At 45.7% G+C, this 24,269-nt stretch overlaps 1 protein-coding gene across 1 annotated transcript in view; it reads left to right on the top strand.

The window, feature by feature from the left end:
- LOC147750851 (protein NEDD1-like) overlaps positions 1–24,269 on the top strand; it is a 381,766-nt gene that overhangs the window by 28,451 nt on the left and 329,046 nt on the right. Inside the window, exon 2 of the mRNA XM_086937101.1 lies at positions 15,730–15,876. Coding sequence (XP_086793227.1) covers positions 15,738–15,876 — 139 coding nt within the window. The 5' untranslated portion in view covers positions 15,730–15,737. The remainder of the gene's footprint in view (positions 1–15,729; positions 15,877–24,269) is intronic.

The following is a 24,269-nucleotide window of genomic DNA, read 5'->3' on the forward strand; positions in this document are numbered from 1 at the left end:
AATGCATCTCATAAAGAACATATATAAGTTTGCAAAAGATTGGGGACACATGGACTCACTTTGAAGGATAATAAATGCAAGATGTTCTGTGAGTCTGTGGAATATTTAGGACGTACTCTTTCTGGTAATGGTGTTGTACCCAAGAAATGCTTGGTTGAGGCTATAGTTAAATCACCATGTCCTGACAATACGGAAAAACTTCTCTCTTTTAATGGCTTGTGTGAATATTATAGCAAGTTTATTAAAGGTTTTGCAACCAAAATGGAACCCTTGAGAGAATTGACCAGACAGAAGGTAGAGTTTTACTGGGGAGAGAAACAGCAGTCTGCCTTTCAGGCTATTAAACATGAGATTGCCAATGCTCCTACTTTGAAGCCTTTCTGTATCAATAAGGTTTGTGTAGTTACTGTGGATGCAAGTGAATATGGCCTAGGAGGAGTTTTATCGCAGAAGTGTGGGAAGGATGAGTGGTGCGTAGCGTTCGCTTCCCGGACATTGAGTGAAACAGAAAGGAAATATTCTGTCATAGAGAAAGAGCTGTTGCAATGTGTTTGGGGAATAGAACATTTCCGGAATTTTTTATGGGGTAGTCGTTTTCTGTTGAAAACAGATCACAAACCACTTGTTTCCATACTTTCTCCTGGAGGTGGTCGAAATGCTACAGCGCGGATTGCTAGATTGATGTCCCGATTGCAAGAGTATAGCTTTAATGAGTATTTTCCTGGAAGAAGTAACGTAACAGCTGACTGTCTTTCAAGGTTGCCTTGCGATTCTAAATCTGTGGGAGGTAACAAAGATGAAGAGGATGTTGATTTTGTTGCCTCATTGAAAGATTTTGTGGCTGATGAATTTGCTGCTATTTCTGAATCCTTTTGGGAAAATGCTGTCATGTGTGACAAGAGTTGGAGCATTCTTAAAGATTATATTTTGAAAGGTTGGCCTAATGGGAATATGGTACCTCCAGAGTTGAAATCTTTTCATCAAGTCCTCAGTGAGTTAGAGGTAGATAATTACTTGATTTTTAAAAGTGGGAAATGTGTACCTCCTGAGGGTATGCAAGAGGAAATTATCAGACTTGCTCATGAGTGTCATTTTGGAATGTCTTCTATGAAGAGATTAGTGAGAACCAGTTTTTGGTGGCCAGCAATGGATAAAATGATTGACAGAGTAGTTTGTGCTTGTTCTATATGTGTTAATAGTGATAAAATGTTGAAGACTTACCCTGCTCCTCTCATACCTATTTCTTGGCCGGAGAATCCTTGGAGGAAGCTAGCATTTGATATATCTGGTCCTTTTAATTGCTTACCTCTAGATGCTCGTTTTGCTTTGGTTTTAATAGACTACCATTCAAAGTGGCCTGAAGTCAGGTTTGTTTCGTGTGCTTCTTCACAAGTTATTGTAGAATTCCTTAGGGAGGTGTTTGCAAGAGAAGGTAGTCCGGAGGTATTAATTACTGACAATGGGGTACAATTAATATGTAAAGAAGTGGAAGATTATCTTAGTTCTTGTGGAATCAAACATATTACAACTCCTCTTTACGAACCACAAGGAAAGGGACAGGTGGAAAGGTTTAATCGCGTGTTAAAGGATTCAGTTGAGTGGGCAAGGAAAACTCCTAATGTCTGGAAGAAAGTTATTAGAGAAAGACTATGGTTGTACAGGATAACTCCCCACTCAGTTACTGAACTTAGTCCCTTTCGTTTATTGAGGGGGAGGGAACCAGTGTCAAAGTTTTGTCCTTGGTGGATGAAAGAGAAATTTAATATTTCTAATATTTCTACTCCTGTTGATATTCACAGTACTTCTTTGAGGGTCAAACACCACCAAGATAAAATGAAAGAATATCATGATTCTAAGCATAAGGTGAGAATCCCAGATTTTATAGTGGGGGATTTAGTCAGGATACGTAAACCTGGTTTTTTGATTAAAGGTGCTTCAAAATTTGGTCCTGTTCGGAAGGTAGTAAAAGTTAACATTAACAGCATTGTGACTAATGATGATAGAGTATGGAATGTTAGACGCGTTGTAAAATGTCCTAATTTTTCCACTGTGAAATGCCCAAGTCTTTCCACTTTTAGTTCTGACAATGTTAAAGTGCCTGTAAAGGACGGCACTGTTTCTTCAAGAGTTAAGACTAACAAGAGAGTTGTCAATGTACCACTTCGATTTAAAAATTGATTTTTTCTATCTATTTTGGGTTTTTTTCTTTCTCTTCTCTTTTCCTTTTATTCTCTTCTCCTTTCTTCTTCTTTTTAGGGATAAGATGTGTTGTATTTCATACCATGTTTTTTACATACTATGGTGTATTCCTTTAAGTAGTTTTAGTCATTAGTTTATCCTTAAACCTTGTATTGCAATCTGTTGCCATGGTTTGTATGTTCTACATTCTATGGTTGAATTTGTACTGGACCTGTCCTGCTGAGCAGATGCTGTACTGTGTTCCTCTTCTACAATAAATCCTTTTCTTCATATAAACTGGACTGGATTACTACAGAAAGGTTTGAGGGTTAATAAAAATAGTAGGGGGAAGAGAAGCACCCTTGTCTTGTACATTGTTGGGGGTTAAAAGTGTTGGATAAAGTATGTTGATGTTTATCCTGGCTTTGGAATCCTTCTATAGGGTGAGAATCATTCCAGTAATGGAAGGGCACAGGTTGAAAGTGGTGAGAGTGGCATGGAGAAAGGACCACCATACCTTATCAAAGGCTTTCTCTATATGTAATGCTGTCGCACAGGTGTGGTGGTCAAGGAGGTGGGCTTTCTCGATTGCGTGGCTGAATAATCTGATGTTATCTGCACTTAACCTGCCTTTGAGGAATCCAGTTTGTGAGGGGTTTATAATTTTATTGAGAATGGGTTCTAGTCTGATTGCAAGAACTTTTGCATAGTTCTTACAATTAATATTTATTGAGGAGATGGGGCTATAGTTTTTGGGTTTAACCAGGTCTTTCCCTTCTTTAGAAATAACAACTATAGTGCCTTTAGCAATAGTGCCATTGATTGTGCCTGCAAGGGAAAAGAGGGAGAAAAGATCCTCTAGGAGGGAGATCGGGAATGGCCCTCAAGTTTACATGAAGGAGGCAGGGAAGTCGTCCGGACCTTGAGCCTTCCTCGCTTTGAGGTTTTTTTTAATAATGATTTTTGTTATGAGTATTAGGATTTTCTAGAGTTTTGCTGCATCACCTATCTTGGTGAAGTTGATCATATTGTGATATTCTAGGCAAGTCTCAAATGGAGAGTTATTACTTTTTGAGTAAAGGGTGCAGTAATGGTTTACAAAAGTGGACAAAATGTCTTTCTCCTTATTAGAGACTGTACCCTGTTTATTGGTGATGGAAGTTATCCTTGGTCTATGAAAATTTTGTTTTAGATAAGAAGCTAGTAGTAATCATCCTGCTTGGTTTCATTTGTAAAGTCTGATACCTTTGTGTCTTTGTACCATTAGGTGAGCTTTGTTACTTAATATCTTGTTGTATTTTAATTTTGTTAAGTGGATTCATTGTGATTTATCTCTGGATTAATTAAGGTCTTTTCTTAAGATTTTATTAGTTGTACTAGTTGGCCGAGGGCACTCTTATTTTGTTTATTTTGTCTTGCCATTAGTTTGATCAAATGTCCCCGAATGGTAGTTTGAAAGCATCCCACACCATTTGGGTGTTGGGGCCGATTTCCTGTTGAATTCTATGAACTGATTCATCTCTTTATCAATTATTTCTTTAAATGTGGGGTCTTCAGTGAGTAGGTAATTAATTCTCCGTAATCTGGATTTAGGTGTGATGCATGAGATATGGTACATCCGGGAAATGCAGGCGTGGTCGGAAATTAGGATCAGGTAAATGGTGGGGCTGGAGGAAGCTGGGACATGTGGTTCGTCCACTAAAATATAGTCTATACTTTAAAAGGAATTGTGAGGGTGGGAGAAGAAGGAGTAATCTTTGCCTGTGGGGTTGAATAGTCTCCAGCTGTCATTCAGTTTGTCATTATTGCAAAACATTTTGAATTTGTTTGTGGGATTTGTTGGGTTTAAAAGAGTATGCAGAGTTTCTGTCTGGGATCCTGTCTTATGGGAGGTTAAGTCTCCACCCACAATGATTCTTCTGTGAGGGGGGTAAGCGAGATCGTTTTTTTTTTTTTTAGATTTGTCCAAAGAGTCAATGTCACTATTGGGGATGTAGATGTTCAAACCTATAATCTCTGTGTTGTCTTTCAGGAGTTTGGTAATAAGGCACCTGCTTTTGGGGTCTGTTCTGTAGAAGTTAATTGTTCGACCAGAAGAGTTTGCGATGAGGGTAGTTAGTCCATTTTTTTTGTTGATGGCTGGGGCACAAGATAGTTCACTAATGCAAACTTTCTTAAAACTTTTTTTAGAAGGATAGTTTCTTTCAGAGTGACCTTTTTGTTTCTTTTAGGAGTATACGCTTGCCTGTGAGTTTATGGGTGTAGTCTAGGATTTTATTTTACAATTACATGGGTTGTTTAATCTGTTAACATTAAGGGGAAGCATCTGTTTGTTATGCATAATTGTGATATATGGGTCATGTCAGAAGTGTCCCATGTAGAATATGGAATGGGTTCTAGGGGGAGGGGTAGGTATTGCCAGCTGGGGGCAAGGGGGTGGAAGGGATTGGAGGGGTAGGGAAGGGAGTGAGGGAGTGAGGAAGGGAAAGGGGGAGGGGATGTTAAAGTAAGGTGGAGAGATGTAAGTAGGGGAGGCCAGTGGTGGGTTGGTGGGTAAGGAGATGATGGAGGATAGAATAGAGAAAGAGAGAGATAGTGTAGGAAGAAGTAAGAAGAGATAGTATAGACTTAACATGGAGGATACAAACGTGAGTCTAGTTACCCAGCTATTTGGAGGATGGGGGATGGAGGCTACAAGAGGTTGAGCCTAGGTCAAAGGGCTAGGAGCCACACCCTTAAGGTAGTCGAAGTAAAGTAATTAGGCTGTACCCAAAGTACAATCTATGACACAAGAGGGCCCAAGAGTGCCAGTAGAAAGAGAGTTATAATGAACTCATCTTTGAGCATTTAATAAGGGGTACGTGACCATGGTTAAGCAAAGGTGAGCATAGGTGAACATAGGTGATGTCAAAGCAACAATGAAAAATCAGGGAGCAAAATGAATCTGTAGTCATTATTCAGCCTAGGAACTAGTGATTAATTTACACACACACAATTTGCGAAGTTCAAGCATGAGTTTGAGCGTTTAGTAAGAGAGAATTGGAACATGGGTGTTATCGGGAGCAGCAATGAAAGATCAGGGAGCATAATGAAAATAAAGCCATCCAGTAACCTTGGAGCATGAGACGACTTTATATACAAATCATTTGTGCAGCATAGAAATTCTAGAGTGACTGAGTATTCGTTGTTAGGGTGCTGAAAAACACATATCCTTCATGGTCGAGGGTATTTATCTATTATCTATATGTTGGAATATAATAGTGCCATGCTATTTGTTAACTAAATGTACTGTGCGGAAACAGCGGCATGCAAACTTAGAGTTAGATGTTTATAATACATTTTTGTAAACCAAGATAAAATATCAACAAATGAAAAGAAATTGTGTGAACAGGTACAAACTGGGGACTGGTGTAATGTCACTTATTGGATAGATCAGATTTTCTGGTCAATTTTCCAGGTAGATTCGTTAGTAAGGTTAAGATAAGGGTAGGAGGGATACTGGTTAGTGTTGCGTAATAGTGGTTAACAGAGACTGCATAGTTCTTGAACAAGCCGACGTGATGTTATGTAGTCCTTTTCATGTCCGTAATGTCCCCAATGAAAGTGTCCAAGTTCTTGAAATCCACAAAGAGGTTGGTTTTTTTGTTGTAGGTTGTCTTTATGTGCACTGGTCCTATGGAGGAGAATCGTATCCTTAAGTCTAAGGGATTGAACCTGGGACAAGAATGCTTTCCTTTTCTTGAATGTGTCTTTAGACTAATCTTAGGATATTCCATTGGAGGAACCATGCCATTTAATTATTTGTATCTAAGGTTGCTTCGGTGTGTTTAATGAAGGGGTCTAGAATTATACCTCTCGGTGTGCTGCTATTTTTGGGGATGCCGATGGGACATTTTTCTATGAATGCGGCACAAGGAGGTGATTGTTCCTCGCTCTTTCTGGGAGCCCAAACATCTGCAGGTTGCCTCTTCTATTTCAGTCTTTTAACTACGTGAGATTCCTTTCCATCCAGGCAAGCTTTGCGGTGGTTGTTGTTAGTGTCTTTGCAGAGCTTTGCTTGTGGTCTTCTAGGAAGTTTATGGACAATTCCACTGTGGTGACTCTTCCTCCAAGCAATAGAATTTCTTGTTTTAAGGTTGTGAGGTCAATCTTCATAGATTGTAATCTTTGTGGATTGTGCGAGGATGTGCAGTGTCAAACTTTTGCATGATGAGATCCAAGACTGTGTTATTATTCGATTTTGTTGTAATTGGGGAGTCTGGGGTTGGGGGACCTATTTAGACCTCTTTTTGTTCTGGTTTAGGTTCTTTAGATCCCACCCTTGCATCCCTAGAGTCTTGAGATGAGCCATGATAGAGGGGCACGTTGTCCCTTTTGAGAGTTCAGAATCGGTTGGCGAGGGTGTCTGGATGGACGGCATAAATGTTGACCGGCAAAGCCACTTGTATCTGTCAAAGGGAGATGACCCCGTTGGCTTTAGGGCCCAATAGAGTTATATAGTATGAGATTGCATAAAAGTGTAGAAATAGATGACCAATCCATGTAAAGGTGAGTCTCTGGTAAGGGATGGAGAATTATTGTGCCAACTATCCGCAGGGTAGTCTCTCCAATTTACCCCACAAATATTTAAGTGCCTGTATTGAGGTTTGAGAGGTACAAGCAGCTGTATATTGTCAGGAAGATTCTAGATGGAGAAAAAGGTTCCCGCAGTGGCTATCTTAAATTACGGCAAACATTATGGAGAGCTCCTGTGTCTCTGCGACAAAGATGAGCGTAGCAGCTTGTAAAGAATGTCACCCACCATGCACATGGTGTTAAGGAGCTCAGTTGTGCAGAATGGGGGTTGCAGCAGTATCCGATTTGAACTTTGGTTATCCACTAGTTAATTTGGTGTCCCAGTGGTGGCCATTTCGGGGTCAGGTAGGTTCCTTCAGACGAACCTGTGGAGCGCGGCCACCTTTGGTGCTTGGTGCAGATGGAGCATGTCATTGCAGCATGTAGCAGGATGAGGGGTCTTTAGAGTCTCCACATAGTTGCTGATCCGGGATTCACCCCACACAAACTCAGATGCCTCACCTGCGGTAGGGATAACTGATTTGTGGACCAGCGTGGCGGAGCACACAGGCTAGGCGGCCATCTTTCTCTGGCGGTAGCCACACCCCCACGCAATCCAGCTTTTTGAGCCCTTCTTACTACTTTGGCATTATTGTTATGGTCCGGGATGCCCGCCACCCCTTCAACCACCAATCCCAATTTTAGGAGACAGACACAGTTTGAACTTTTGGAAGGCAGGGGGGCCTCACGACCCCACCGGCAGTATTTATTAAAATATGAAACAAAATTTAAAACTTTAAATTAAAAACGTTTCATGTATCATGTACAAAATTCAACTTTCATTACACTTGATGAAGACAGGTATCCAGGCTAACCTTAACAAATCTCTAATACAAAGATTTTCCTAACCAAGTCTAACATCATGACATAATGCATTGCATACAAATTTTGTACATCCTATCGTTAGGGGCCAACGGCAAGGTCTTAACCGGTGTCGGATCCCTATCACCAAATTTCCGCCCTCACATGTGAGTGGCGCATGCGCAGAGGGCTTTACCCTCGTAGCCAACTTTAACTTCCCTTGTCATGGGGGGGCCCCCTTTCACTCGGAGCCATCTTAAGGTCGTACGAGTTCCCGTGCGGGGTATCCGTAAGAAGGACAGCGGGGACTCCCCCCGCCCCCCCTTTCCCCACACTCTCTTCCGCCGGAGTGGATATATCCGGCCCCCGGGAAATTTGTGGGAGGGGCATATAGCCGTCTCCCCCTGGGAGGGGCCTATGGCCGTCTCCCCCCTGGGCGATCCCATCCGTAATGGGTGCCGCCCCCCCGTGGGAGGGGCCAATGTCCGCCTCCCCCTAGGCGCTCCCATCCATAATGGGTGGCGCCCTCACTAGGGACCTTGAAATCACTGCTCACCGATCATGACCTTACCGCCCGACCGAAGACTAAATAAATACGACAGTTAGTTACCTACTAGGGGGAAAAAACCTATGCTTAATCTTAAATTACAGCTAGATATATCCAATGAACTATAAACATTGCTACAAAAGAAAAAAGGTCCTATAACAGAGAACGTTTTTATTGCATACAGTTCATTACATTTCTACAAAGGAAAAAAGGCCTATAGGCAAGTATTCAGTTGCATGCACACTCTTGGCATCAATCTAAGATAAGAGAAACGGTTCCAACAAGACGTTTATCCATTACAATCAAATTGCGAATTAGAACTTTGTTTATTCCCAAACTTCTGCAACAGGGGCTGGTGGGTGGGTCAAAAACTGTAGCTTGTTCCATTGAGGGTTCACGAGCGACGAGTGGTGCAGCCTTCAGAGCGCAGGAACAAGAGGACGCCTGCCTGGGTTCCCGCGCCTTTTATCTTGCAGCGGGAAGGCGGGGCAGCATCTCCATCCCGCCCAGAAGTGCACAGACTTCCGGGCGGGTGTTAGGACAACACTTTTAGGCGGCAGGGGCGTGCTCCAACCATGCCACTATGGGCATATCGGCCGCAACATGCCCACCGCCCGCAAAGGTTTCCCGGGGGATCGGGGCACCCAGCCATACGTTCGGGGTGACCGAGAGGTCTCCCCTTTCCATATGGTCCGGGATGCCTGCCACCCCTTCAACCACCAATCCCAATGGTAGGAGACAGACACAGTTTGAACTTTTGGAAGGCAGGGGGCCTCACGACCCCCCCGGCCGTATTTATTAAAATATGAAACAAAATGTAAAACTTTAAATTAAAAACGTTTCATGTATCATGTACAAAATTCAACTTTCATTACACTTGAAGACCGGTATCCAGGCTAACCTTAACAAATCTCTAATACAAAGATTTTCCTAACCGAGTCTAACATCATTAACCGGTGTCCGATCCCTATCACCAAATTTCCGCCCTCACATGTGAGTGGCGCATGCGCAGAGGGCTTTACCCTCGTAGCCAACTGTAACTTCCCTTGTCATGTGGGCCCCCTTTCACTCGGCGCCATCCTAAGGTCGTCCGAGTTCCCGTGCGGGGTATCCGTATGAAGGACAGCGTGGACTCCACGCCCTCCCCTTTCCCCGCACTCTCTTCCGCCGGAGTGGATATCCGGCCCCCGGGAAATTCGTGGGAGGGGCATATAGCGTCTCCCCCTGGGAGGGGCCTACGGCAGTCTCCCCCCTGGGCGATCCCATCCGTAATGGGTGCCGCCCCCCATGGGAGGGGCCAATGGCCTCCTCCCCCCGTGCGCTCCCATCCATAATGGGTGGCGCCCCCACTAGGGACCTTGAAATCACTGCCCACCGATCATGACCTTACCGCCACAGGCCAGATAGTTGACCGACTATCTGGCCCCCCCCCCACACCTCCTATAGGTCATGTCTCCTCAATCCCACTAGCCAAGCTATCATGTCTCCTATCAATAAGTCATTCCCCACCCTGGATAGGTGTACCCCATCATCTGAATAAGTGGTCCCCCCAGATGCACCCATGAGGTATGCTTTGAAGATGAGCAGAGCGAAACAATTTCACCATTTTATTGTTGACCCTCTTTACCGAATGGTTCAACGCTGTCGTGGACAATCCACCCCTCCATACCCTCCTCGGAATCATGTGTGACCAAGCTATTGTGCACCCCGGGAGCGTCTTTGCTAACCAACTAACTGCTGAAAGTATGTGCTCGATTAAAGCTCGTCTGCCCAACCTTACCAAGTCATTGCCCCCAATGTGCACTATGACTACTGATGGCGGTGACCTGTGCCGCCCTAACAATTCTTCCACAAAACTTTGCAGTCGGTCAATACATAGGCCGCCCTTCCCATGAAAGGACACCCTGAAACCATATTCCTCAGATGTGTGGATCGCATCACCTGACTTGAATATGTCCGCGGCACGCCTCACGTATGAGTGGCCCACGACCCAGACCACTTGTCTTCCATTCCTTGTTTCTGAAGTGGTGGTTGGCTGATACTGGGCCGGTCCCAATTTCCGCCCTGCGTCACAGGCTTGTGAAACTGTAATCCAAACAAAAGACAACAAGCGTGAGTGTACTTCTTCAGTAACTTACAACATGTGCAGCCGCACGTACCGTTTGAAACAATTCGAAGACCAGCGGCCTAATTGGTTAACATGGTCTGCCCGCAGACCCCCAGCCGTTGCTTCTGTAGCGGCCCCTATCCTGAATGAATGAGTCCCAAAATCACTCGGGTTCAAGCCCGCAGCTGCAATTGCGATTGCCAGCACCCTCTGGAACTGAAACTTTGTTAACGGGGGGCCGTCAGCATGTCGCAGCAAGGCCCCCCCCACGTCGTCAACCTTTGTATTAGGTAGGTCTCAACATGCCTCACTGGACAACAGGGACTACCCGGAGCGCGCTGCAACACAATGCTATTCCCCTGGGCCTCCTGGTCTGTCTTTGACCTGGCTATCGTGATCAGCAGGGAATCCCCCCCTCAGTTGCGTGTGGTCCCTGCGCAGACCCCCCTCTGTATCCCTTTTGTTGGCAGCCACTAGTTCGCTTACCGGCAGGGCCCCATAGTACGCCAACGCAAATCCTGCCCGGAATAGGACGACCTCACTAGGTGAGGAGCATGTCTCCTCTAGTTTAGCTAACAAGGAGGTCAATCTGTCAAATCCTATCGGGTGCTTGGTATCCTTTTTGCGACCCTCTAGGCGCCGCCAGCCGCGCAGCGCCTTTCTGACTATAAAGGAATCCGTCGGGTCCCTAATCACCTGGAGCTGAGCCATAAACGATATGGCGGCCTTATACCGACTGGCGCAAAAAAACAGCAAATACCCCTGCTCTAGAAAAATGCAGTAAAGTCACAGTAGTTTCTGGTTGTGGAAACAGTAGTAAGATAAGCACATCAACATATATCAAAGTCAGTAGATGACGGTATATCAGAAGAAAGTTCGATAATGAGTAGAATTCTTTGTTGTGGAAAGCAGTTTATTGTTTCTCTTGTTATGCCACCGACCGGCCCTCCTCATGAAGTGCCACTAAAAATTGGGTAAAGGACCCCTCCTGACCCCATCTATGCTCCCATGTAGGGCCCAAAAAGGCGCAGTACGAGCGGAACGCCCCTTCATAAGCTTTTCTTGTCCTGGGCACTAAACTGGCTGCCACGAGGTTTTGTAGTCCGGGGCGCCGATTTGCCATAATGCTTCGGGAAATGGCACTGCCACTAGCTCCGCTGAGGGTAAACAATCCCTGAAAGCCTGCATTTTGAAACAAGAGAGCGCATCAGCTGCATTATTCAGTACTCCCGGCACATGCTTTGCCCTGAATTGTACATTTAGTCTCAAGCATTTTAACACAATCTCTTTCAACAATCGCAATATCCACTTGCAGCGTGCTGCCTGCTGGTTAATGCACTCGACTACGGTCATGTTATCAGACCAAAATATCACTGAGCGGTTTCGGAACTCTTCTGGCCAGGCGGACACCGCTACCCAGATGGGGAATAGCTCTAGAAAACCAATGTTGCTCGTCAAACCACTTGTTTCCCACCATGCTGGCCATTTCTGGGCCGACCATCGGTTACCAAGAATCGCGCCAAACCCCTTACTGCCCGCAGAGACGGTCCATAAACCTAATTCTACTGACGAGGCCGGGGCTTTGCTCCAGACTACTCGGCCGTTGAAATCCGCCAGGAATGCCAGCCAAATGAGCATGTCCTGGCGAACCTCTGCCGACAGCCTCGTACGATGGTGCCCTTCCTTTAGGCCAACCATGGCCTGGGCAATCAATCGGGAGAAAGGGCGAGCCATCGGTATAACCCTCAATGCAAAGTTAAGATGACCCACTGTTTGCTGTAGTTGGTGCAGTGTCACTTTGTTGTTCCGGAGACATTGCAACAAGGAGGCCCGAAATGTGGCGATCTTCTCCACCGGCAAACAGAAGCAACCCTCCACGGAGTCTAGTTCGATACCCAGAAACTCCAGGGAGGTAGTTGGACCCACCGTCTTACCTGGCGCCAACGGTACCCCGAAACCCCGCATGAGCACGCAGAAATCCTGCAATGCCCGTGCACAGTCCCGAAAGCCCGCTGGGCCGAGAAACAGGAAATCGTCGAAATAATGCATCACATGTTGGTGCCCTGAGGCCTTCGAGAATACCCACTCCAGAAATGAGCTAAACATTTCAAAATAGGCACACGAAATTGAACAACCCATCTGCATGCACATATCCATGTAGTACTTCCCCTGAAATGCAAAACCCAACAAGTGCTGATCCTGGGGATGCACCGGAAGCAACCTAAATGCGGATTCAATGTCCGATTTCGCTAACAATGCACCGGGGCCTAGGCGATTCAACATTACCACTGCGTCATCGAATGATGCATACCTCACACTGCAAATGTCTGCATCGATCGCCTCATTAACGGAAGCTCCCCTTGGTGCAGATAAATTATGAATGAGCCTGAATTCTCCTGGCTCCTTCTTGGGAACTACCCCTAATGGGGAACACACAAAATTGGCCGTTGGTGGTTCACCGAACGGTCCTGCAACCCACCCCAAGCGAACCTCTTTTGCGATTTTAGTGGCGGCCACCGCCGGGTTGTGCGTAACGGACAGTTGGTTTCTGCATGAGGGGGCCCCCCGAAAATCACTCGCCGGGATCCTGAAGCCATCTCGCAGGATTCCAGCGGACACATGATCAGGGTATTTGTTCAGCCAGGGAGTCAAAGCCAGAATATCCACGGGCGATTGTTTAGACCTCCGAGGCACCGTGTCAATCCTGCTTGGTACGCCCTTTTCCTCCAGTACTATTGCCTCTGGATCGGCAGCTAGTTTCGGGGTGGGAGGTGTTACCACAACCTGCGCAGGCATGCCTGAACCTGCATGTTCCCTGCAGCCTGCTACACGTTCCCTTGTTAAAGCTCCAACATACTCCTCGCTTATTCCCATTCCCGCCCGATCTAGACTGAGTATCTCCCCTGTAGGTTGGTCGAAAGGGCTGTGGATGCTTCTGCTGAAAAGCCCTGGAGCCGTTTGCACTCGACTCTGATCCACCCGCTGAGCCCGGCAAGAACTGCGCATGCCAAGATACAGAATCCAAACAATCCCAAGTCAGTGTTTCATTAAACTCTTTCGCTTTTCTAAATGCCACGTCATACCCTTTCCATTCTTCTCCTCCATACTTCTCATGGAAGCCCGTGATCCTGCTCTGGTAGCAAGCAAGGTCTCCCAACAGTTCTGGTGTTCGCTCACCCATAATTGCTACAAAAACAGAAAAAGCCCTGATCCAGTTCATCATAGACTCTTCCACCCTGAATTCTGCCATTTTTGCCCTCCATACACTGAGGTGCCATAAATCCTTCTGAGTCTTGGCATATTCTAACTCACGATTGTCTGTCAACAATGAAAACATATTGATATACTTGTTTGCCCACACCATTTCTTTTGTTGCCATAGGAAAATGTTGCGCCAAGCATTCCTGCCTTCAGGGTACAGCGCCCTCCCCCATTATTGGGAGCGATCTCTTACCGGCTTCTGTTGTACCTCCGGTCGTGTCCGTCGACTTATTCCAATTTTCGACCGCGGCCAGGTGCGCCACCTGTGGAGAAATAGAAGGCACGTTCGCTGCCCCAGCGCCCCTTGTCTGCCTGAGCTGCTCGATAATCTGCCTAGCTTCTTCGGCTGGGTCCTCCACAGCTGCGGATCCCCCCAGCTCCCTTCTTCAACCAGGGTAACACAGCCGCCAACTGAAGCGCTAGTTCGGGAGGCATTTGGTCGTTATCCAGCGGTGTGATAACCACAGGGATTGGCAATCCCCCATCCGGTGTGGGTACCGGGGTGGACACTGGTGCTACTGGGACCAGCGGGACCTCCATCGGGACTGGGGCCTCGCTAGGACCCACTTTCCCCTTCTTCTTTTTTCCCTTATCCCCCCCTGGGGTACTGTTTGGCAAAGCAGGCCCCACGATCCTCTTAGGTCGCCCTGAGGGCCCCGCTTGGGCCTCCACTTGTTTCCGGAGGGCCGCTAAGCCGCGACCCAGCTGGTCTACTTTACCGAATTTCCTGTCCATCGCCGACACTTGGTTCACCAGTGTGCGCAGCATTCGTTCCACTCTTACCAGGCATATCTGCGTTCTGTTTTATCTCTGCCGGTTTTCCAGTAGCGACTCGAACTCCATCTACGCCTTGACGACTGAAACAGAAAAAACAACGATTACACGTTCAAAAACTGCAGCTTGTTCCCTTGAGGGCTCCCGAGCGACGAGTGGTGCAGCCTTCAGAGCGCAGGTACAAGAGGACGCCTGCCTGGATTCCCGCGCCTTTTATCTTGCAGCGGGAAGGCAAGGCAGCATCCCCATCCCACCCAGAAGTGCACGGACTTCCGGGCGGGTGTTAGGACAACCCTTTTAGGCGGCGGGGGCGTGCTCCAACCACGCCACTATGGGCATACCGGCCGGGACACGCCCCCTGCCCGCAAAGGTTTCCCGGGATATCGGGGCACCCAGCCATACGTTCGGGGTGACCAAGAGGTCTCCCCTTTCCATTAGGCCTGTGCTTGCACCTAAAAAATCTCGAAAGAGTAAACTGACTGAAGGAAGATCCTTGGAGCTCCTGCCCACGACACCATACAGTTGGCACTTTTACCTTCAAGTGTCTTCTGTTTTCTCAATAGTCCCACTCAACATTTCATGTGTAAAGGAAGTCTTTGGGCAAAACCTCCAGCTCATATCGCTGGACTGCATTTTTGTTTCATCGCCGAATAAGTGTGGGAGTAAAACATTTTATACTCTCGTTATTGTTTACCATAAACCAACCTGTGCACTTTCAAAACAACATTATCTGACCCCTACATCCTATGATAATTCCACCAGGGGACATCTTGTTTCGGAGATTTTTATCTTTCAGATAGTAGGAATGATTGAAACTATTTTGCTTTCGATATGCAAATGTTGACGTTTTTAAGTTTTTGCTATTTATAGATATCAGACGTCTTTATGTTAGTTCCCGTTACTTGAAAATCGTAGCATTCTGTATTGTTCCTGGTGCAATCTCTACTCCCGTTTTCCCCCAAATCGATAAGCCACAGAGCAAAACTTTCTTACTTAAACACGTTCCTGAATATAATTTGCGTCTGACAGAGCGGATTGCATTTGTAGCTTATACAGGTAGACACACGTGTGCGTGTACTCCTGATATTATTTGAAAATGGAAGTTTTACTGAAAGTAAATTAAAATGTGCGCTATACGTTCCGAAAATGTTATAAAGATTGCAATGAAGTAACGGAAAAAGTTTCTATCCTTGAGATACGTTGATCATAGTTAAATGTTCTATGCTTGTTTGCTACAGGTGTTAGAAGAAACATATATGCACTAATAAAAATAACCTTACCATTAAACTCCAGCTACCACAAAAATATTCTTTGCATCCATTTGCAAACCATTTGCATAAAATACATCTCATGTAATATATCTTTTATATTGCCTTTACTGTTGATTAATTTGGTAACCATCAAATACCGTGTTTTTTAATTATGTTTCTATATATTTTCCGTGTTAGGTCGAGTCATGCAGCAGGGATGCATCAGATTTGTCACTGCTGGTGAGGATATTAAAATATGGGACTATTCTACTATGACGGAGGTCGAACAATTTAACCCACATAATTCGATCAGTGGGATTTCCTCTTTGTGTTGGAGCACTTACAGTATCCTTTGGAAGTTCTTTGATTATTGATTGATCTTTGATTATTGCTTAATGAAGTTCTTGCTGGCTTTCATACGGCTAGCACGATTCACAAATATTAATTTTTTCTGTGCTAGAAGTTATTTACTCCTGGAAATTCATGAGATGTCGCACCTACGCACCAAAACATTTTTGTATTTTGTTCAATTGCTTTTGCAAGAATTATTTTGTCGAAGTTGCGAAAAACACCCATTTTCAGTCTTGCCTTGCCGCTTTTAGAATACCTATTGTGAACAACATTTAAGATGGGCTTTGAGTCAGTCTCTAACCTACCACTGGACGACTTTTTTTGTCTATCTTGCTTCCCAGCTCCAAATTCGATGCTTTTCCTCTTTGTTATTTTGTTTCTTCTACCCAGGTGAACCATAGTTTTTTTGAGGATTGGGTAGGCTTAGTGATATGACCAGAATCGTAAAATATTTATTTTAAGCCAGGGTTCGAACCTGGTTCCCCAGTTTCAAAGTTGGCAGTACTAGCTATTAGGCCACATCTTAAATGGTTTTTTTTTTAACCCTTCTAAAATTTCTTTATATGCCTGCACATGCATTCACGGTGACCGCTCTGAATGTATTTTCTCATGCTCTAAAACATTAATTCAAAGATGACCACCACAGATGCACTTGCATTCGTGGGGCTGTCTTGGATTTCATTTTTTAAAAGCATTAAACAGTTCATCCAAATATGGGCTGCACATGTGCTTGCCTCAGCAGCAATCATCTTTGAATGAATATTCTTAAAGTATAAAAAATCTATTCAAAGATTGCCACCTGTGTGTGCATTGAAGACGACCGTCTTTAAGTTGATTGTATTAAGGCAAAAATAAACTCATTCGAAGATGGTCGTAGTAAGGGGGAGCTTGCACAGCAGCCATCTAAAAAAACTGGCAAAGTCAACCGGTTCTACATTTTAAAGGAATTGTGACCTTAAAACCTTCATTAACTAACTCAACAAGAGAAGTCCTAGATATACATATAAAATGAACAAAAGGTTGCATGCCACAGGACTCTTTCTTGATTCTGTTTTCAAATAACGTTGTGAACAGTTTGTGTCCCAGAGGTTAGCCACCTCACAGTTGGTTTTGCTTCTGTTTAATCTTGATATCCTTCCAGTCTCTACATGCCATCTTTTTTTTTTTTTTTAACTCCCTTCTTGATCAGGTGAGCAATCTTGTTATTATGAAAATGAAGGGGTTTGATCCAACTGTTGTGAAGACTGATCTGTTCAGAAGGAAGGAGGTTAGAATAATCCTGTTGGGAGGGAAGTCATGCAGGTTATGTCCACGATTTCCTTTTTTGATCTGGTTTGATTGGACACTTGCTGCCTGATCTAATCAACGGCAGGGCGGTCTACCCTTGGCAACACTCTTTCTGAGGGTGGCAGAAATGAGCAAGTCGTCTGTCGACTACCACCACTGAGAATAATTCATCTGTTGTCCAGATGCCAGCCCCTTCCTCCCCCTCCCCCTCCCCCAACAAGTCGTCTGTCGACTGCCCCCGTTCTTACCCGCACTGGGCAGCAAACTCAGGGCTGGCCCCAGGCAGCAATTGGTCGAGCTACGCCACTGCCCCCGTTGCTATGACAGTTGGCATGAAAACGTAACTATTTGTGTTTAGTAGACTTTTTATACATAGACGATTTACACTTTAGGGTAGAGATTAGTATAGATCCTGAAGAAAGGTATGGTATCCTTCTTTAAATGTCTGAAACATGTTGACCTTTTTCAGATGGTTGATACTAATAACTCTTATCCATCGCTGATGATAACCAGTTGGTTGTCTCTTTGATTTTAATCCAGTCCTTGTAACCAGTAAAACATCATTTAGTTGAATTACTGAAGACTGTTTTAGCATTTTCTCCTCTGGCATCAGGAGATGTCCCCCACAGAAAAGGGAAAAAAACTCTCTCCCACCAGTGTTGGTTGCAGCCCACTTGAACTACGAGTTCAAGTATGAGAAAGCCCAATGATGCAGCATGCCACACCATGTGGGTGAGGGCCATGCAATACCCAAAGGCACACTTATCCCAGGTTGGCGTTATGAAGTAGCCCTGTTGTACTTTTTTTTTTAAGTATGTTTAGCTTAAATTGAGACTGAGACCACTGTTTTGCTTTTTTATGAATAATTTTTCACTCAGCAGATTATTAATGATTAATACTGTATTGATTTGACAGACCTTATTTCTATAATTCCGTTTTTCTGCATTATGGCAGTTACATAACTTTAAGCTTTCAAGACGTAGTCAGCTAAGAATGTTGGAGAATAAGAAAGTGTAAATAGGTCAGAATTTCAAAAATATCTTTAATTAATTGGAAAGTAAAATGCTACTGGCACCAAAGTACAAATCCATTAAACTTTCAAATAACAAGCAAGCACTAATTAAAAAGTATTCCTGCTAGTTGAACATTTGAAGCTGAAATGTATGACAAATATAGGAGGAAGCAATGATGGTGTTAAGCGTGACCGTAATACATAGCTGGGAAAATAACTGTGTACAATGTAGTAAAAATCCATACCAGTTAAGAGAGTAACCAATTTGGCCACACAATAAGGAGAAGGAATCAGTGACTATAGCTACGAAGGTTTATTACAGATTATTAATCCAGTTCAGGTACAAAACTCTTACACCACACTATAGGGATACAGAATAACAGGTCAGCCCAATTGCTGAAAGAAATTAAGGCGGACCAATATTGGGCAGACAAGCAGTTCAGTTACAGCAAAACAAAAGAGCAACACAAGGACTTGATGCTCAGAAAAGTCTAAAGTTCTCTTGTCTATACATTGAGTAATCTGAATCTCCTAAATCAGAGTCCAAGCTAAGAGGATGGTTCTGTACCCTAAAACATCTCCAAAATCAGGGGATTTCCATGAAGCGAATTAGAGCAAGGCATAGAAAATTAAGAAGAAAGGCATCAGCATTTCAGAAGCTCAGTTAATAATCCTTTATGGATCCGAGAATAAGCTTAGCCTAAGCCACAGTTAGGAAAGAATCAAAAGTAAGCATAGATGACTGAACCTCTCAAAGCCCATAGGAAGTGTTTTAAGAATTCAGGGAAAAGTCTCTGAAGGGATGTAAAATAGAATCCGATAACCAACGGTGTGAACACTAAGAATATAAAGGGGTCCTCTGGTTAACAACTCTTTGTACACATCATCAGGGGTCCATTGTAATCATCCATTTCTCATGTTGCAGACTACTTCAGAGAAAATTCTCACACTAGAGACGAAAACCTCTTCTCATGCACAGGTTAGATCTCAAAATTGCTGAATATGCTTTCCAATGGAAGCTCTGGATCCTCATGTTCTTTCATCAAGGTCTTTCTTCTCAGGCTCTCTCCACTATCACTAGCTGTTGGACTTGGCCCTTTTGGCAGGTTCACCCAGAAACTTTTTGTGTTCTAGCCTGTTTCTGTAACCTGGTGTTGGTGATTTTAGGCCTCTGCGCACTTTTTCACTGTGGCCCAGTGTAACCTGCGTGCGCTCTCTGTGTATGTATGGTTAGACTGGCCTGCCCTCCCATAGGAATGCATTGGGGATATGTGTGTCCCTGGGAGTTCCTGATGTGAGAGGAGTGCAAGGGGCGAGTTTGGTATGTACAAACTCGTTAGAATAAATGCTGTGCAATAGTGTGCGCAGATTGAGTGTGGCAATTGGATAAGTGCCACTTTTAGAAGTTGGCATTTCTGTGTGCAGTGTCTGCCTGCCTGATGTGAATTGTATTTCTGGCTTGTGATTGACAAGGTCTGGCTGGTGTGTGTGGCTCCAGGAGGCAGGATGGGTCTGCCCGGTGGTGAATAGGGAGATCTGCATGTAGATAGGAGGGAGGAGTTGCACCTGGGACCTGATTAGGGCTGTGCCTTCCCTCCAGAATGCTGGCTCCACCCTCTGTGGTGCGTCTGATGTCCCTAGCCTGTCCTGTGAAAGGGAGAGAGGGGCTGAGCAAAACCAAGTGCTCAGGAGTTCCCTGAACCAGTTGTAGCTGGTTCTCCCATTGCCTGCACCTTTTAGACAAAGGATTAGGTGTATACAAGAGGGGCTGTGGCCCCATGTTTCTGTTCTACTTTTGGGATCCTGATTGCTGCAGGGCGTGCTGCTGCTGGGGCCCAGGAGGACTTGCCAGTGGGGCTGCCTCCCTGGGCCCAGCTATGCCATGGAAACCATTTTTGCTTTATGTCCTTATTTAAGGACCTTGGGGAACATTATGCTTTATTTCTTGCCCCAGGACATTGGTTTAACTCAGCCGCTTACTTCTATTTATGGATTAAGCGGGTGCCACCCTACTGCACATTTTAAATCGTAGAGGGAGCCTACCCCTCGATGATTAAATCGCTGTTCGCGGCCCGCCTGGTTGTGGGCGGGGCCAGCGGACAGAAGCAGGAAGCAAAGTGCGGCCGGAAATGGCCGCGGGGCTCCCGTGAGCTGGGCGAGCCCCGCAGGTATGGGTATGGTGACGGTGGCGGAGGGGGCCCGAGGCACATTGCCGGTGCCTCCCCCGACCACATATAAAGAGAAGTGAGGAGGTGGCAGCCTGGAGCCTCGCTGGCTCCTCCCTTGGAGTGAAGCATTGTGCTAGACGATGTAGGCAGCGTGGTGAGCAGGACTCCCGTGATCAGATGGAGCCCCCCTGGCAGCTGAGTACCAGCATAAGAAGTCCCCCTGTGCTGGAGCCGGTAAGTGAGGGCTGGGCAGGGGGCGTGGCAGCCTCATTCCACGAGCGGCCCCGAATGGCAGAGGGCCCCTCTATCCCTAGGGGGCAGTCTCCTTTCAAACAGCCTGTGTGGCTCTAACCCGGCCATGTTTTGTTTAAAGGGCCCCAGTGAGGATCCCCAGGCAAGGTGATGCCTGTTCTTTTTATTACTTCACAGCGGTGCCACAGTTGCGGGCCGCTGCAACTTCCTGGGCATATTTGTTTCCCGGGTCAGAGGGGCCCGTGGTTGCCCCAGTAATGACCGATTTATTGTCGGAGCCGGAGGGCTCCAACGCTGTGCACAGTTATTGCCAGAGCCTAGATGGCTCCAACGTTTGGCGCAATTTGTTTAAAGGACTACTGAGAGCCCATGCCGCAGTTTACCTTTTACAGCTGCCCAGCAAGTAGTGGGCAGCTGCACCATTTAGGCACAATTCGTGTGAGAGCCTCTGAGAGGGACGGAAGTGGCACAGAGGTGCTAGGCCTTCCACAGCTGCGCAGCACTTAGTGCCAGCTGCATCATTTAGGCCTTCATGTTATTGTTCTCAGCTGCCAAGCAAGTAGGTGGAGTACATTGATTACCAGTGGTTACTTGTTGTATGTTTTATGATCTTATTTTACTTTTACCAAGTTCACTTTCTGATAGTTCTGACAGTGGTCCATGTGGCCCTGTCAGGTGTAAATAATTTCCTTGTAAATATTGCCCAGTGCCAGTGGGCACAGTGTATGTTATGTGTTTACTATTCTAATGTGTTATGAGAATACAAAGGCTATTTTTATAAAACCTTGTGTGGAGTTCCTTTTGTAGTGTGCCTGGTATGTTGCTGCTGTGTGCGTGCGCAAATGCTTTACACATTGCCTCCGGGATGAGCCAGACTACTCGTGCCAAGCTATCAAGGGGATGAGCGGGGGTTATCTTTGGCGTGTAACTCCCTTGCCCTGGCTAGAGTGGTGGTTCCTGTCTGGCTTTGGCGCAAGCCTTAGCCAACCAGAAATCCCATTTCTAACACTAGTACAGTAATGTATCTATTCTAAAACAACTAATGCATGTGAATTCCTGCAAAATGTAACCTTAGCAGAAAATGGAAAACAATATTTATGCAGCATGGTGAAATAGAAGCTTAGTCAGGACAAGTTTAAAGCATTAACTCATTGTGCACATTTAATATGTGTGCGCTCATTTCAACTCAAATAAAAATAAATTTCACCTTATACGTAATTTACAGTAAATCCTTATATAAACGTGTGTAAGCATGGCTAAGAACTACATTTAGAACTACATTTAGATGAAATATATGTAACACTAGAGCACACATTACTTGATAGTTAAACTACAAAAGAAACCTGCTAAGTGCACATTAATGTCATTTATATAAAGTATTTGTGATTTATTTCGGGAGTGGCCAAGATGGGAATCGCATAACTCGTTGACTCCGCTTCGTCTTGAAAATAATCCTGCATTCTTCCCTGCCTTGGGCGTAATTTGACTCGTAGATGGAAACAAAGGGGCAGATTTACAATAACTGGTGCATCCCTACATATCAGCAGGGATGCACCAGTTATTGTGCGTCACGGCTGCGCCACCATGGATGTGCCTCATGTACACAATGTCGGTACAAAAGGGGGTGGTGATGGACGGAGCATCTGAATCAATCAAACACTCACACCCAGTCAAAAGATCTGGGTTTAACCCATCACCGTTCTTTAGACCACTCTGCCACCCCAGTTCAGACATGGCTATATGCAAATCAGTCTGATCCTGTGCCTCATAGGAACAGTCAAGCCCGAACTGCCAAGCCATGTCTTCCCTGGACCGGAAACAAGCTTCCGAGGACCTACGACTAAAAGAATGATGGATTTATGCCCAGATCTTTGTACTGGGGTGAATGTAAGACATTGTTCTGCATTCTGTCCATCAACTGTGTTTTTTGCAATTTTCACCCCGAGTGGGCTGGGTATGCTCAGACGTGAGTCCCAGGCTCTCCACATCACTGGAGTCAAGCTATCCAGGATGAAGAAGGCTGATAGCCAGAAACCGGTCCTTGGATGCTTGATTCCGGTCTAGGAAAGACATGGCTTGGTAGTTCGGGCTGGACTGGTCCCATGAGGCACAGGGTCAAGGCTGATTTGCATGTAGCCATTGTCTGACCTAGGGTGGTGTGGAGTGCAAAAAAACGATGGATTTAGGCCCAGATCTTTGTACTGGGGTGAATGGAAGACCTTGTTCTGCATTCTGTCCATCAACTGTGTTTTTTGCTTGTACAATGTGTCGCACCATAGGGCAAAAATGGACAGTTGCGTGACGCATCAGCTGGTGTAAAGGCGGTGCATTGCTGGAGTTGTCGCAAGCGCGACACAGCTCCAGCAAGGCTGGGGTGCTCAATCCTGAAAATGCTGCGTCAATCCTTACATTTGCTTCAAGCAGGCGCAGGGTTTTGACGCAGCATGGCCTTAAGAGTGACTAAGTGAAATCTTGTAGATTTCACTCAGCCACTTTTAGGAGGTGTTCCTGCAGCGAGGGCTTGATTGGATGATCGTAGTTGGCGGGTGGGTTTGTAGAAGGATAGTCGTGTGTTGAGGCATTCGGGTCCTAGGTCGTATAGGGCTTTGTGTGCGTGGGTGAGGAGACGGAACATTATTCTCTTGTTAACGGGGAGCCAGTGGAGTTCCTTCAGGTGACCGGAAATGTGAGCTTGACGGGGGATGTCCAGTATTAGTCTGGCTGAGGCGTTTTGGGTGCGTTGGAGCTTATTCTGTAATTTGGCTGTGGTTCCGGCATAAAGGGTATTTCCATAGTCCAATCGGCTGGTGACTAGTGCGTGGGTGACTGTCTTTCTTGTTCCGGTGGGGATCCAATGGAAGATTTTTTTGAGCATGCGAAGGATGTTGAAGCAGGACGATGAGACGGCATTGACTTGTCTGGTCATTGAGAGGGAGGAGTCTAGGATGAAGCCCAGGTTACGTGCGTGATCTGTAGGTATGGGTGCGTTGCCCAAGGCCGGTGGCCACCAAGAGTCGTCCCAGGCAGAGGGGGATGATCCTAAGATGAGGACTTCCGTTTTGTCTGAGTTTAGTTTTAATCGGCTGTTCTTCATCCATTCGGCTACATCTTTCATTCCTTCGTGTAGATTGGTTTTGGCGGTGTTTGGGTCTTTGGTGAGGGAGAGGATCAGCTGGGTGTCGTCTGCGTAGGAGATGATGTTGAGGTTGTGTTGTCGTGCGATGGATGCGAGGGGACTCATGTGTACATTGAAGAGGGTGGGACTGAGGGATGATCCTTGTGGTACGCCGCATATGACTTTGGTGGCCTCTGATTTGAATGGGGGGAGGCGGACTCTCTGGGTTCTTCCGGCGAGGAATGAGATGATCCAGTCCAGAGCTTTTCCTTGTATTCCGACGTTGCTGAGGCGTTGTATGAGGGTACTATGGCAGACTGTGTCGAAGGCGGCTGAGAGGTCAAGTAGGATGAGGGCAACTGTTTCCCCGTTGTCCATTAGCGTTCGGATGTCGTCTGTTGCTGCGATGAGGGCAGTCTCGGTGCTGTGTTTAGCTCGGAAGCCTGACTGTGAGGGGTCGAGGGAGTTGTTGGATTCGAGGAAGGCGGCGAGCTGACTGTTGACGGCTTTCTCAATGACTTTGGCGGGGAATGGGAGGAGTGAGATGGGGCGG

The sequence above is a fragment of the Lissotriton vulgaris genome, chromosome 1_1, assembly GCF_964263255.1.
Source record: "Lissotriton vulgaris chromosome 1_1, aLisVul1.2, whole genome shotgun sequence".
In the NCBI taxonomy this organism is placed as follows: domain Eukaryota; kingdom Metazoa; phylum Chordata; class Amphibia; order Caudata; family Salamandridae; genus Lissotriton; species Lissotriton vulgaris.